Genomic DNA, 13,374 nt, shown 5'->3' with positions numbered 1-13,374 from the left:
GTTTTCACTTGAAAAATGCAGAGTATTTCTACTGACCCTCTGTGTGTATGCAGAGGGTGAGGAAAACCTGTTGTAAAGTAGGAGAAAACATCCCAAGTGTCCCCATGCCCCTGTGGAAGTGGCACCCTTGGGACTGAGTAACTGGTCCTGTGCACACCCATTCCAGGGCTGACCTTCAGTTTGATCTACACTGGCCTTTTTTCACATTAAGGTGCATTTTAGTCTCACTTTATCAAACACATTATTATCTATACCCATTAAGCAGCTCTGTGGAGTCTAATTTGAAGTTCAGTTTTTTTCACTGCTGCATGGAAATAATGTATGATTTTTTTCAGACTCTAAAGCCAAGCTCAGTGTATAATAGAGTCAAAACATAACTTTCAAGTGTTGTTAGGAATGGCAACAGGAAGAAGAACAGCAAAAAGCAACAATATTCTTATTACAAAAAGACCTTGCCAGTGTGCAGGGGTTTCAGTGCACAATAAAACCTGGGCAGGGCTTTGCTGGGGAGGTGTGTGGAGGGAATGTCCCTGCCCAGGGTTCCTGGAGCTGGGATCACTGATCTGTGTCGCCCCCTGCTCTGGGCTCCTTTGGAGTTCCAGCACTGGGGGTTTTAATAGGAATATTGTGGTTTTTGCCATGGATCACCTCCTAATTCCTTGTTTAACTTGCTGTTCTCTCACAGAACAACTGTCTGAGCAGACCAACCATCTACCTCATTCCTGACATGGAGCTGAAGCTGGCCAACAAGCTGAAGGACATTGTCAAACGTCACCAGGTGAGTGTCACACAGCACAGCTGTACCCAGTGTTGGTCAGCTCTGAGGGAGAACCCCTGGGTTACCCCTGGGTGTGTCTGAGGCGGCAGCAGCTCCCTTATGGAATGGTTTTTATCCTCCCATGGATGCTGAATCCTGGCTGTGCTCCAAAAGCAGACCTGGACCTGCTGCTGCCAGGTGGCTGGGTGAGCTGGGGGCAGGCCTGGCTGATTATTGCTCAGTACAGGTTTGTCCAAACCTGGGACTCAAGCAGGGAGTGAGGCAGCTGTTCCGGATGTGTGGGACAGCAGAAGGAAGCTTCACTCTTGAAATGATTGTTGGTTTTTGCTTTATTTCACACTCTCACTGCTGGTGCTGAGCAGAGCCCAGGCAGCCCCAGACATTCCAACACCTTGCCCTCATAATTCCAGGTGCTAAAGGATGGCCTGAGCGAGATTAATGGCTTCATCTCTTACAAACATAAACAATCTTCTCACTTGTCTGGAGAGAGATACCCTGGAACGTGACCCCTGGGTGGTCTGATGGCTTTTGTGTCAGGACAATTCACAGCTGTAGCCAAAGAGTTTCTTTTCCAGATTTAATGTATTTCCTGTGTTGTGATTATGAACCATTGTCTCAGCCTCAGTTGGGCAGATTTTCACAAGTTGCTCTTAGCTATTTGGCTGATTCAGGACGGGTGTTATTGCTTAAATTAGAGTGAATGAGTCAATTTTCCTTTCCTAGAGGAAGTCTGTAGTGAGCTACACGCTGTATCCATGAGTGATTGAAGGGATTTCTAAAGCAGCTTTGTCTCTACAAGGATGTGAAGAGATGAAAACAGAAGTTGTCCCTAATTCTGCTTTTTGGGCTTTCCTTTGCTCTGCCTCTGAATTCTCATCTTGTCATTAACTTTGCTTCCTCACTCTCTTGGTTATTTTCATTTTTTAACCCCTTGCTGTCATCTCCCCATGACCCCAGCCCAGTGCCTGTAGCTCCCTGGTATCCCAAGTCCTCCCTGCTCCAGCTTCTCTTCATCTCTCGTGTTTTAAAGCTTCACAGGAAATAAATGAACCTTAATTACATAGTTCACAAAGCTCAGATCTACAGGAGCATCTTCAGCTCATGGGGAGCTAAGGGAGAATTTCTGTCCTTTTTCCTCAAACACTGGGCAGTTTCTTCATTCGTGCCAGGGCTCTTTCTCTAAATTCTTATTCTGCAGCTCCCTCCTTTGCTGCTGCTCAGAGCTGCTCCTGGCCCTTTTCTGAGTTCTGGGAACTCTTGGAGTGGGAACTCTTGCCCTTCAGCCCTGATCCCAGAGTATCTCCTCATCCCGCTCCCACAATGCTGCTCTAATTCCTCCTTTTGCTGCTGCCATCCAGGGATGGGATTTGCAGCTTGTTGTGCTCTGAAATAAATCTCCCACGTGTTTATGGGATGGAGGTTTTGAACACCACTTTCCTACCAAACTGTTGCAAAGCACAACATCTCTGCAGACTGGGAGATTCTGATCTTTGGGAATGACTCTTCCCATGTGGAGGCTGGGGCTGTCTGCAGCATGTGGGGGAATCTTCTGGGCCTCTGCAGGAGGGAAGGACACTTGCTGGATTGGCAGTGTTAGGGATTTATTTCACAGATATCTGAGCCTGTAGTAGATTTTTTTTTCCAGATTGGTGTAGGTTGAGTAGGAATATTGTTATGGCCTGTGCCCATAGGAAGAGAAATTGCTTTATGGACCTCTCCACAGCTTCCTGACAGGAGGGTAGAGCTAGTTGAGGTTCTCTAGACTTTTTCTGCTGTAAATTGTCATATTTACAAATTGGTTTGGACCAAAATGTAGAAAGTCACAGGTACTTTCTTACAACCTATTTTTGTGTGAACTCGTTCCATTTGTTGTGAGGGTTGGGGCAGAGGGAACAAGGGCAACAAAGAGTTTGGGATGAACAGAGCAAAAGATGACAGAGTAATTTGGCAACAGCCTTAAAGTAATTGCCTTTTCCTGGCACTTCTTGGAGCTGGTTTTATTCATTGCTTTGTTAAAGGTGGCCTTGAATATTCCTGGGGTTTGTGGGATGTTGGTAAAAAGAAGCAGCTGTGAGGTTTGGGGTGATGTGTTGAGGGTTTCTCATTTGGTTTCTCCTCTTCTTCTGTGTTTCCCACAGGGAACAGTCACTGAAGAGAAATCCAAGGCTACCCACCATGTGTATCCCAGTCCTACCTCAATGGATGATGGTAACGTTCTGTTACAATTTTTGAGGGGGAGTAGTCCTGTAATTAATTCCATGAGAAGTTCTGGAAGTGTTCCCCAGACTCAGCTGTTCCCAGCCCGCTCTGAGGAACACTTGCTGGATTATGGATAATGTCCATGGGGAGCTTTAGGTTGGATATTGGGAATATTCCTCCTGCCCGGGGCCATGGTGGAGTCCCCATCCCTGGAGGGATTTCAAAGCCCTGTGGATGTGGCACCTGGGGACATGGGGCAGTGCTGGGGAATGGCTGCACTCTGTCATCTTGGAGGGCTTTTCCAGCCTCTGTGATTCCCTGATTCTGAGTTCCTGGCTGTCCAGGAATTCTGTTGGGAATGCTGGTGCAATCCTTGTGTGTGGGAGCAGTGGCAAGGAGAGCAAGGAGAGCTGCTCAGCGAGGCTTGGCTGTGTTAGAGTTCACTCTGCCTGGATGAAGAGCAAGGTCCAAAAAACAATTTCACAGCTGCCACCTTCAGCAAACAGCAAAAAATACTTCTTCATTTCTTCATCTTAAATGCATTTAATTACCTGGTGGATCGTTGTCCTCAAGTTGCACAGACATAAATCCCTTTCCCACATTCCCTGGCCTGTGCTGGCCACTAGATGGAAGTGCTCCCTGCAGTTTGCAGGGATCAGGAGTGGTTTGTGCTCTGTCCCTCTGGCAGTGCCATGCCCAGGCTCAGCTCTGTGTCTGTCTCTGACCAGTCAGGCTCTCAGTGGGGTGGGACAGAGCTCACAGCTCTGAGCCCCAGGTTACACTGTGGGGAACAGCCCTACATTCCAACAGGGATGAGAGATACAGGTTCACATCCTCTGGATTCCTCCTGTAATGCTTCTCTGGGCTCTGTTCTTGGGATTTGGGTTGCAGGGTTTGGTACTTGAGAGCTGCCCCAGCCCCGGGGCCAACAGCACCAGGACCTGGAGCTGCTGGAGAGAGTCCAGAGGAGGCCCCGGAGCTGCTCCAGGGCTGGAGCCCCTCTGCTCTGGAGCCAGGCTGGGACAGCTGGGAATGTTCCCCTGGAGAAGGGAAGGACACAGGGAGAGCTCAGAGCCCCTGGCAGGGCCTAAAGGGGCTCCAGGAGAGCTGGAGAGGGACTGGGGACAAGGCATGGAGGGACAGGACACAGGGAATGGCTTCCCAGTGCCAGAGGGCAGCGATGGATGGGAGATTGGGCAGGAATTGTTCCCTGTGAGGGTGGGCAGGCCCTGGCACAGGGTGCCCAGAGCAGCTGTGGCTGCCCCTGGATCCCTGGCAGTGCCCAAGGCCAGGCTGGACATTGGGGCTGGGAGCAGCCTGGGATAGTGGGAGGTGTCCCTGCCCATGGCAGGGGGTGGATTGGGATGAGCTTTAAGGCCCCTTCCCAGCTCAGGCCCTGAGCAGACCTTTAGCAGAGGGGTTTGCAGTAACTTCACTCTGATTCACTGTGGAAAAGTGAATTACTGTGCTTTTCCCTCCACATCTGAGCTGGATCTCATTCCCTTTGCAGATGAGTGGTTGAGACCTGTGATGAAAAAGGACAAGCAGGTGCTGGTACATTGGGGCTTTTTTCCAGACAGGTAAGGATGGTGGGGGGAAAAGCAAACCCTGAGTTTTAACTGTTTGTTGATGGAAAAGTCTTGATCCCAACATGCAAAGCTTGAAAAGAATTGACCATTGATTTAAAACTGAAATATCCAGATCCATTTGTGGCACTGGCAGGTGGCTGAGGCTGGGAAAGGAGTTTTTCTGCAGAGCCACAGGGAACTGGTTGGAAATTGAACCAGATTTTAAAGCTGGGATGAGCCTTTCCTTAAACTTTAAAGGGAGAACTTCCAATCAATGGCTGAACTTTGTCAAAGAGATTTCACTCCAAGGGTTGTCTTCAGTCAGGTGCAAGGGACTTAAAGTTCCCCTTTGAGAGACCTGCCCTGTGCTGCTGGAACATGTTAAAATTCTGTGTGTGTGCTGTTAGGAACTTAAATGTATTTGCAATAACTGGTTTCTGAGCCCAGGCTATGGAAAATCAATCAAAAACTTGATAACCCAGTATTGACTTCTATTTAATTAACTTTTTCAGGCCTCTAAAATCTACTGTTCACACACAGAATTCCCAGGAACTGTATCTCATATGAGGATTTCAGTGGAAGAGAGCAAACAGTAATCACACTGAAGTTTTTTTATTCATACAGATGAAGAACCTTTAAATATTTTTATATTTCTATCAGTAGTCAAGTTTGTATTGGTATTTATAAATCCAGGCACACACAAAACCAGTATAAATCCAGGAATGCTTGTGCACATCTTTCCTTGCCCCTGACCTTTCCCTGTTCCTCAGTACCTGCTGTTGATTACCAAGTATTTTGACTCAGTGCAGTTTCTTAATAAAGAGGCTTTTGAGGAAATAATGTGGAAGAGTGAATGTAAATAATGAGTGGTTTCTAGGACAGGATGCAGCTTCCTCCCTTCCAGGAATCCAGCAGCTCTTGCTTTGAAGGCATGAGAACAGAAAAAAGCGAATTAATTGAATGGCAGGGTTTGGTTGGGTGACTCAGAGCTGTCTTTACCCCCTGAATCTCTCCAGATTTGCACTTGAAGCTGGAGCTGGTTCACAGGGAGGGATTTTAAATTCTGGTGTGCATCAGATGCCCTGGGGCCATCCCTCTGCACTGTGCCCAGCTCCTGTGGCACAGAGCAGGACTGTTCCCTGTGGGAAGCCCTGCAGTCCCAGCAGTGGGATCTGCACGTGCCAGAGCTGCTGGGAAACCGTTCCTGGGTGATGCTGGTGGCTGAGCTGCTCTCTCCTGACTCTCTAGCTACGACACCTGGGTCCATGCCAACGAAATAGATGCCGAAATCGAGGATCCCCCGATTCCTGAGAAGCCGTGGAAGGTAAGCCTGGCTCAGTCCTTGCCAGAATTCCCCTGCTGGGGCAGTGGGGTGTTGGCACTGCCTTGGTTGTTCCTGCCTTCACTGTGTTACCCTGACAGTGTTCTGTGAGTGCTGCTGAGCAGCTCAGGCTGGAGGGACCTTGGTGTCTGTTCAGACACCACTTACTCCAGGCAGTAACCTGTAACTCGCTGGAAAGCAGGACTTTGGAGTATAAACCTTACTAGGAACAGTAAGAGAGCACTGTAGGAAGCATTAATAAATCCATAATAAATTGCATCAATGACTCTACAGCACCAGAGGTTTTTTCAGCTGTGTAAACCAAACTATCTGAAGGTGGATGTTGTAATCCAGACAGTTGGTCGTGTCTCTCCAGGGAATGGCCAACTCTTACTCATTTTTTTGGTGTTTGTGGCACATCTGCCAAGGGGATCTGAATATTTGGGAAGTTTTGAGGGTGATGTTCAGCATCCAGAGAACATTGTTAACCCAGAGCTGTTGTCCCAGCTCTGAGAACTGATCTCACACTTCAGGAGGCTTGGAAATGGTTGAGGAGCAGAGGTTGGATTCTGAGTCCTGTTCATCCTTTGTGGTCTTGCCTTGTGACGCTGCCACGAGCGTGTGTGAAACCGGTGGGAGAGATCTGGGCGTGCAGACCTGATAAAGCTCCGGGAATTTCCTTAACCCCGGGAGGTCTCTCGTGAAGCTATTTCTTCCCAAAAATCAGCCTCTCGATGCCTCTTGTTCTGCAGGTTCATGCCAAGTGGATCTTGGACACAGATGTGTTCAATGAGTGGATGAATGAGGAGGATTATGAGGTGGATGAGAACAGGAAATCCGTGAGTTTTCGCCAGAGGATCTCCATGAAGAATGAAGAGGCGAGTGGTTCTCTGCTGAGGGGGACCTGGAGGGACAGGAATGTCCTTTATCTCTGCATGGATAGAGCTGGAGAAGGGGAGGATCCAGGGAGAGCTCAGAGCCCCTTGCAGGGCCTAAAGGGGCTCCAGGAGAGCTGGAGAGGGACTGAGGACAAGGCATGGAGGGACAGGAGCCAGGGAATGGCTTCCCAGTGCCAGAGGGCAGGGATGGATGGGAGATTGGGAATTGCTGGCTGGGAGGGTGGGGAGGGGCCTGCACAGGGTGCCCAGAGCAGCTGTGGCATCCTGTTGTGGGATGGATTAAGGATTAAGGAAGGATGGAGCCTCCAGCACTGCAGTCAGAGTATTTGGGAATAACTCAAACCTCTGCTCCCTCCCAGCCCGTGCGGAGCCCGGAGAGGAGGGACAGGAAAGCAGCAGCCAGCACTAGGAAGAGGAAACATTCCCCTTCTCCACCCCCCACTCCTGTGGAGTCCAGGAAAAAAACAGGGAAGAAAGGGTGAGTGTCTGGAAGTTGCCAGAGTTTGGAATTTGAGGTGAAAAAAAAGAGGGAAAAAAAAGAAATTCAAGAAATGCTTTTGGGGAGAGCTCTGTGACCTGGGCTTCCATAATTATTTCTGGATAGGCTTGAGGGATTATTCCTGAGCAGTTAGTGTAATTCCTTATTGTGGAGGTTTGTTCTTATTCTACCCAAATAAGAACTTAATTATGGGGTTTTGTGGGGGGGATGGGGCGAGCACTTCAGAGCTAAAAATTCAGGTCTTGTTTATGGATCTGTTGGGCTCTAATAAGACAAAACTGGAACTTTATCAAGAATGAGTTGATAATCTGAATTACTCCTTCCCAATGTAAAGCCTGAGCTGGGGTCTGTGAGGAGACATGGGGCTGGTTCTGCCTTTGCTCCCAGAGTGGTTTCAGGAGGGTTTGACCTGAACAATGTCCAGAGAAGATCTGGCAGAGCCCCTGTGTCTGCTCTGTTCCAGACAAGCTGCTCTGTATGGGAAGAGGAGGGGGCAGAAGGAAGAGGATGAACAGGAGGATCTCACCAAGGACATGGAGGATCCCACCCCAGTACCCAACATAGAGGAAGTGGTACTTCCCAAAAATGGTAAAACATGAGACCTCTTTGGGTTCTTTGAATGTTAAAAATTAAACTGCATTAATATTGTGGATCTATCTTGTCAAATCTTTTCCATACTTTGTGGCCACGGAGTAGGGATCTCTGCAGTCAGGGATGTAACAGCTGAGAAGGGCAGCACATTCACCTCCTTTTTGGCCTTTTAAAATACAAAAATACATTTACAAAATACACTTTCTAAAATAGATTTACAGCAATCTACTTAAGTGTTTCATTTCACCTGTTCATCTTGGGGGAGATGGAGTTTTCTGGAGCAAAATATTTCCCTGCCAATTCCCCAGAAGAAGGATGTTAAATGAGTGGAAAATGTGCTACCTGGCAAGTGCTTTTAGTCCTTTTCAGGGAAGTGCTGGTGTGGGCAATAATAATCCTGGGAAAAAGAATTCCTTCTGCATCCTTGACAGCAGATTATTTTGGGAGTCTCTCCGTTTGGGTTTTCCTTGGTTTGGATTTGCACATAAGCCTTGTTGTGTGTTGGACAGGTGGGGAAGTGCAGGGTTATCCCCGGATAGATCCTGCTTTGTGTGGAGCTGGGAATGCAGGGAAATGGGACAAACGGGCCCTTGTGCTCCTGTGTGAACTCTTGAACTGCAGACAGGGCCAGCAGAGCGCAGGGAAATCAGGCCAGACTGGATAATTCCCCGTCTGCTGCTCTCTCATCACTCCCTGTTCCTTTGCAGTGAACCCAAAGAAGGACAGTGAGAACACGCCCGTGAAAGGAGGAACTGTGGCAGACCTGGGTAAAGCCCCCTGCAGCCCTGCCCCACACCTCACCCTCAAGTCCTGCTTGCAATCAATATTTTTAAATAGATTTTAAATATTTCTAAGGCTCTCAATTTAAAAAGCAGTCTCTGGTTCTGCTGTCTTGTTGAATTAATTCACTTTCCATATGTATTTGAGTTCCAGTGTACCAACTCTTCTTTTCTTTGCAAGGCTGTTCCCTCATAGGCTACTGTTATTTTTATTTTTTTAACATGACACACATAAAAGAGTTTTTATTTTTTTACTGGGAATCGAGGTAAATCACAGGTGCCCTGAGCTTTGTTGAGCCTTGACACAAGATACAAACTTGTATCCCATATCTTATTACACAAGGCTCATCTAGGACACTGGGAAAGGAAGTAATTAATTATGGATTCTGAAGTGTTGAGATATTCTAATTATCCTTCCTCTGTGTTCTTACCTGTTCCCTGGTCTGGGATAGGTAGAGGTGTAATTGCTGTAGTGATGTGGGATCCACTTTGCTTCTTTCCAGTTACACAGTGGTGTTGCTGGAAAGGCTCGTGAGCATTTAAATGAGTTTTATTGGTGTAATTCTCAATGTTTTTACCTTTCAGATGAGCAGGATGAGGAGACAGTGGCAACTGGAGGAAAGGTAACAGCACCTGGTTCTTCCTAAATTTGGTAACAGCTGAGATTGTAGAATCCCAGATGGTTTGGGTTGGAAGGGACCTCAGGGATCATCCCATTCCACCCCTGCCATGGCAGGGACACCTTCCCCTATCCCAGGTTGCTCCAAGCCCCAATGTCCAGCCTGGCCTTGGGCACTGCCAGGGATCCAGGGGCAGCCACAGCTGCTCTGGCAATTCCAGCCCAGCCCCTCACCAGGAAGAATTCCTTCCCAGTATCCCATCCAACCCTGCCCTCTTTCTCTTCAAAGCCATTCCCTGTGTCCTGTCAAGATCTTAATCTCACCTTCAGCAGCTTCACCTGTACTAATTTTTGAGTGATCTGTAAGATTAAATCAGTTACGGACAGGATTGAGGGTTTGTCATTATAAACCTCTCCAGATTCTGTGGGATTACTTGGTGTTTCTAAACCTAGTATATTAAAAAGGAGAATGAGGAGACAGATGCCAAGTGTTTTCCAAGAAGCATTTTTCAGATGAGAGGTTTTTCAGAGGTTTTGCTTTTTTTTTTTTTTAGGTTTTAGGACTAAATCTAAACCCTGCTTAGACTAAATCTAAACCCTGCTTCCTGCTCATTTCAATAGAGCTGCAGGGGTAGTTTATGTACTGAGTTGCATTTGTGGCATGCCAGGCACTGTTTTTTACAGTTGTCAGATCACTGAATGTGCTCAGAGTGTACCTTGTTGTCTTGGGGGAGCTCAGTCCCAGACAAAGATCCATTATTGATGCCACTGGCTCCTTAGGGTCTGCCTGTGGGGGCTTGGTTATTTTAACGTTGCTCAAACAACACCTGAGGGGTTTTGTGCAGTTCTTGTCATGTCCTGACCCTGTTTTGATGCCTCCTCTGTGCCTTCCTCATGATCCTTTGGGGTCAGGAGTTGACTTCTGCTGGAACTTGAGGTGCAGAACAGCAGCTGTTCACAGGAGGCTTCTGTGGAGCAGCAGAGAGAGACCAAAGCTCTTCCTCCTCCTGGGGGTGTCACAGAATCCATGTGGGGTTGGGAAGCCCGTCCTGCACTCACCCTGCAGTGTCAGGGTGCTCAGGGGTCCCCTCTGAGTGCGGTGTCCCCTCTGTGCCTCAGGAGGACGAGGACCCCAACAAGGGCGACCAGAGCCGCTCCATCGACCCGGGGGAGGACAACGTCACCGAGCAGACCAACCACATCATCATCCCCAGCTACGCCTCCTGGTTCGACTACAACTGGTGAGAGGGAGCTGGGGGAGACTTCTGTTGGTTTTGTCTTCTCATAAATCAGCCTCAGAGCTGAAGGAGTGGCTGTTGCTCAGGTCTGGTTCCCGTGTTTTGTGTTTAAATCGTTCTGGCCGTTCTCAGGGACTGGGAGTGAGGAAAGGAATTTCAAACAGCAGAGATCTTCACTCTGCCTGCTCAGCAGTTTTTGCTTACACTGATTTCCCCCTGATTCCCACCTTAATTCCTTTCTCTCTTTTACTTCTCTGGTCTTTGTGTGATCATTCTGTGCTTGTCTCTACTTCTAAAAGCCTTTTTATTTTGCTTCAGAGCTTGACTTTGAGAGAAGTCACTGATTATAGAGGGAGGATATTTGTTCCAGCTTGGAATCCTCCTTGGAGGCTGTTCAGGATGTGACATCTGAACTGTTTTTGTTGCAGTATCCACGTGATTGAACGTCGTGCGCTTCCGGAATTCTTCAATGGGAAAAACAAGTCCAAGACTCCAGAAATGTGAGTAAAACGTGAATATGGGCAGGGACAGCGTGGCAGGATGAAGGAGCTTCCCATCCCATAAATCCTGTGGACACAGCTGGGGGTGTGTGAGGCTGGTACTTCCTGTAGGGCCCTGAAGGAGGGACAGAGCCACTGATGATGTTTGTACATCGTTGTGGTAGAGATAGAAGTTTAAATATCAAAGTGATATTTACCAGTGGTTATCCAGGTAAAATAAAACTACTTTCTCCCAAGTAATACTGGAACAACTTCTTGAACTGTGTGTGGTACATGATGTGATCAACCTCCAGTGTCACCTAAAAATGTCATGAAAGGGTAGAAGTGGAATAATCCTCCTTACTCCTCCCTCTCTCCTCATGCCATGCTGTATTTCTGGATTTCTGTGTGTTGTAGATCCTCTCAGACTCCTGGCTGTGGAGTGAATTTTCTGTTCTGGGTTTGCTTATTCTGAGTGATCTTGAAAGGTGGTGGATAAAGGAAGGTGGTCAAAGGCTTTTGAACAATATGCTTGTTTCTATTAAAATGATCCTAAAACCTGAGATTTCAATCTGGAAAATCCTGGATTTGGACACCAGTCTGTGTGCTGGTCAATGTGGGCAGTGGGACTGGGCTGGTTGGGGTCACTTTGTCCTGGTGTCAAATCTTGGCCTGGTTGCAAAGCAGCTTTTGTGGATTTTAAAAAGTGGTTTTTCAATCAAGTCCTAAAGGAAGCGTTTGAGGTGTCTCCTCATTGTCCTAATGTCACCTGGGCCCTGCATTTCTCATACACAGCATTTCCTGGAATCCCAGAATGGTTTGGGCTGCAAAGGAACTTGAAAAACACCCAGTGCCACCCCTGCCATGGGCAGGGACACCTCCCACTGTCCCAGGCTGCTCCAAGCCCCAATGTCCAGCCTGGCCTTGGACACTGCCAGGGATCCAGGGGCAGCCACAGCTGCTCTGGCCACCCTGTGCCAGGGCCTGCCCACCTTCCTAGCCAGCAATTCCCAATTCCCAATCTCCCATCCATCCCTGCCCTCTGGCAGTGGGAAGCCATTCCCTGTGTCCTGTCCCTCCATGCCTCGTCCCCAGTCCCTCTGCAGCTCTCCTGGAGCCCCTTTAGGCCCTGCAAGGGGCTCTGAGCTCTCCCTGGATCCTTCTCTTCTCCAGGTGAGCACCCCCAGCTGTCCCAGCCTGGGGAGGAGAATTCCCCCAGATTGTCCTTGTGCTGGAATCTCCCACCTCAGGTGTGGCTGTTGGTCTGTGATGCTTTGGATCTGATAAAGGAATAGAAACTAGAGACTGCCCTTTCTCCTGGGCCCTTGGGGTGTTTGTCCCCTGCCCCAGGAGGTCCTGAGCCTGTGACAGGGCAGAAGCAGGTCAGGCTGAAACAGCAGGTTCTGGCTCGAGAAAAGGGGAGTTTTGAGCTCTGAACAAGATGAGGCACTGGCATGGGGCCTTGGGGAGTTGGGATTGCTCCTCCTTGGAGTCTTTCAGGCCTTCCTGGACAAAGCCCTGAGAAACCTGGTGAAAATTCATGGCTTGAGGAGGAGCTTGGCTCAGACACCCCCTGAGGCCCCTGGCACCCCAAGGATTTCCAGTCCGTGGTCTGTCCTCACGGCTTCTCTGCAGGTGTGAGTGCAGAGTAACCACAGCTGGATCCCAGAGTCCTGCATGGCCTGGGTGGAAGGGACTGCAAAGCTCCTCTTGTTCCACTCCTGCCATTCCAGAAGGGGTTTGTTCCAAGCTCCATCCAGCACTAACTCTGTCCCATCACTTTTGCTGCTCAGCAAGTTGTACTTTGGGGGTTTCTCAGTGTGAGGCAGCAGACAGCTGGAATGTGGAAGGAATGTTTATCTCCTGCATCTCTCACCCCTGTGATTGTCACTGCAGTCCCAGGGCCCTTTTCCTGTTGGCATCACAACATCAGCTCTCCTGATGCTGCTCCCTGGGCTGCTGCTGGTTACTGCCTGTGAGAGGAGCAGGCTGGGGACTGCTCCCAGTCCTCGTGTCAGCCTGGAGATCTATTTTTGGTGCCATTTCGGGATTGTAGGAGTAGCACGTGGTCCTGGCTTTGTGTTTTCTTTTGAAATAAAAGAGGAACATCCCTCTGAATGGAGATGAGTCGCCTCCAGCCTCCAGCTGAATGTTCAGGCCAAAACACCGTGTTTGGGGAGCTCACACAGGTTCATCCTTGTGACAGCAGTGCCTGGGGGTGGGCCCTGGCTGAAAAGGGATTGAACTAAATCCTGCTTGACTTCTCTTCTCACTGGCGACAGGGTTTAGCTGATGGGTCGTGTCGTGGCTCAAAACCGTCTCCCTTCAGGATAAACCTGGGGATGTTTCTGTCTTTGGCTTCTCTCTCCACCTCGTGATGTGACCTTTGCTAATAAATATTAAT

At 48.7% G+C, this 13,374-nt stretch overlaps 1 protein-coding gene across 1 annotated transcript in view; it reads left to right on the top strand.

Moving 5' to 3' along the window:
- SMARCC1 (SWI/SNF related BAF chromatin remodeling complex subunit C1) overlaps positions 1–13,374 on the top strand; it is a 65,736-nt gene that overhangs the window by 12,590 nt on the left and 39,772 nt on the right. Inside the window, exons 5-15 of the mRNA XM_069006138.1 lie at positions 686–778; positions 2,917–2,986; positions 4,488–4,557; positions 5,794–5,869; positions 6,619–6,744; positions 7,125–7,243; positions 7,728–7,852; positions 8,563–8,622; positions 9,220–9,257; positions 10,373–10,494; positions 10,920–10,991. Coding sequence (XP_068862239.1) covers positions 686–778; positions 2,917–2,986; positions 4,488–4,557; positions 5,794–5,869; positions 6,619–6,744; positions 7,125–7,243; positions 7,728–7,852; positions 8,563–8,622; positions 9,220–9,257; positions 10,373–10,494; positions 10,920–10,991 — 971 coding nt within the window. The remainder of the gene's footprint in view (positions 1–685; positions 779–2,916; positions 2,987–4,487; positions 4,558–5,793; positions 5,870–6,618; positions 6,745–7,124; positions 7,244–7,727; positions 7,853–8,562; positions 8,623–9,219; positions 9,258–10,372; positions 10,495–10,919; positions 10,992–13,374) is intronic.

Source organism: Aphelocoma coerulescens, chromosome 2 (assembly GCF_041296385.1).
Source record: "Aphelocoma coerulescens isolate FSJ_1873_10779 chromosome 2, UR_Acoe_1.0, whole genome shotgun sequence".
NCBI classification, from domain to species: domain Eukaryota; kingdom Metazoa; phylum Chordata; class Aves; order Passeriformes; family Corvidae; genus Aphelocoma; species Aphelocoma coerulescens.
The sequence above is the reverse complement of the archived record's forward strand: the minus strand, read 5'-3'. Positions and strand labels throughout refer to the sequence as shown.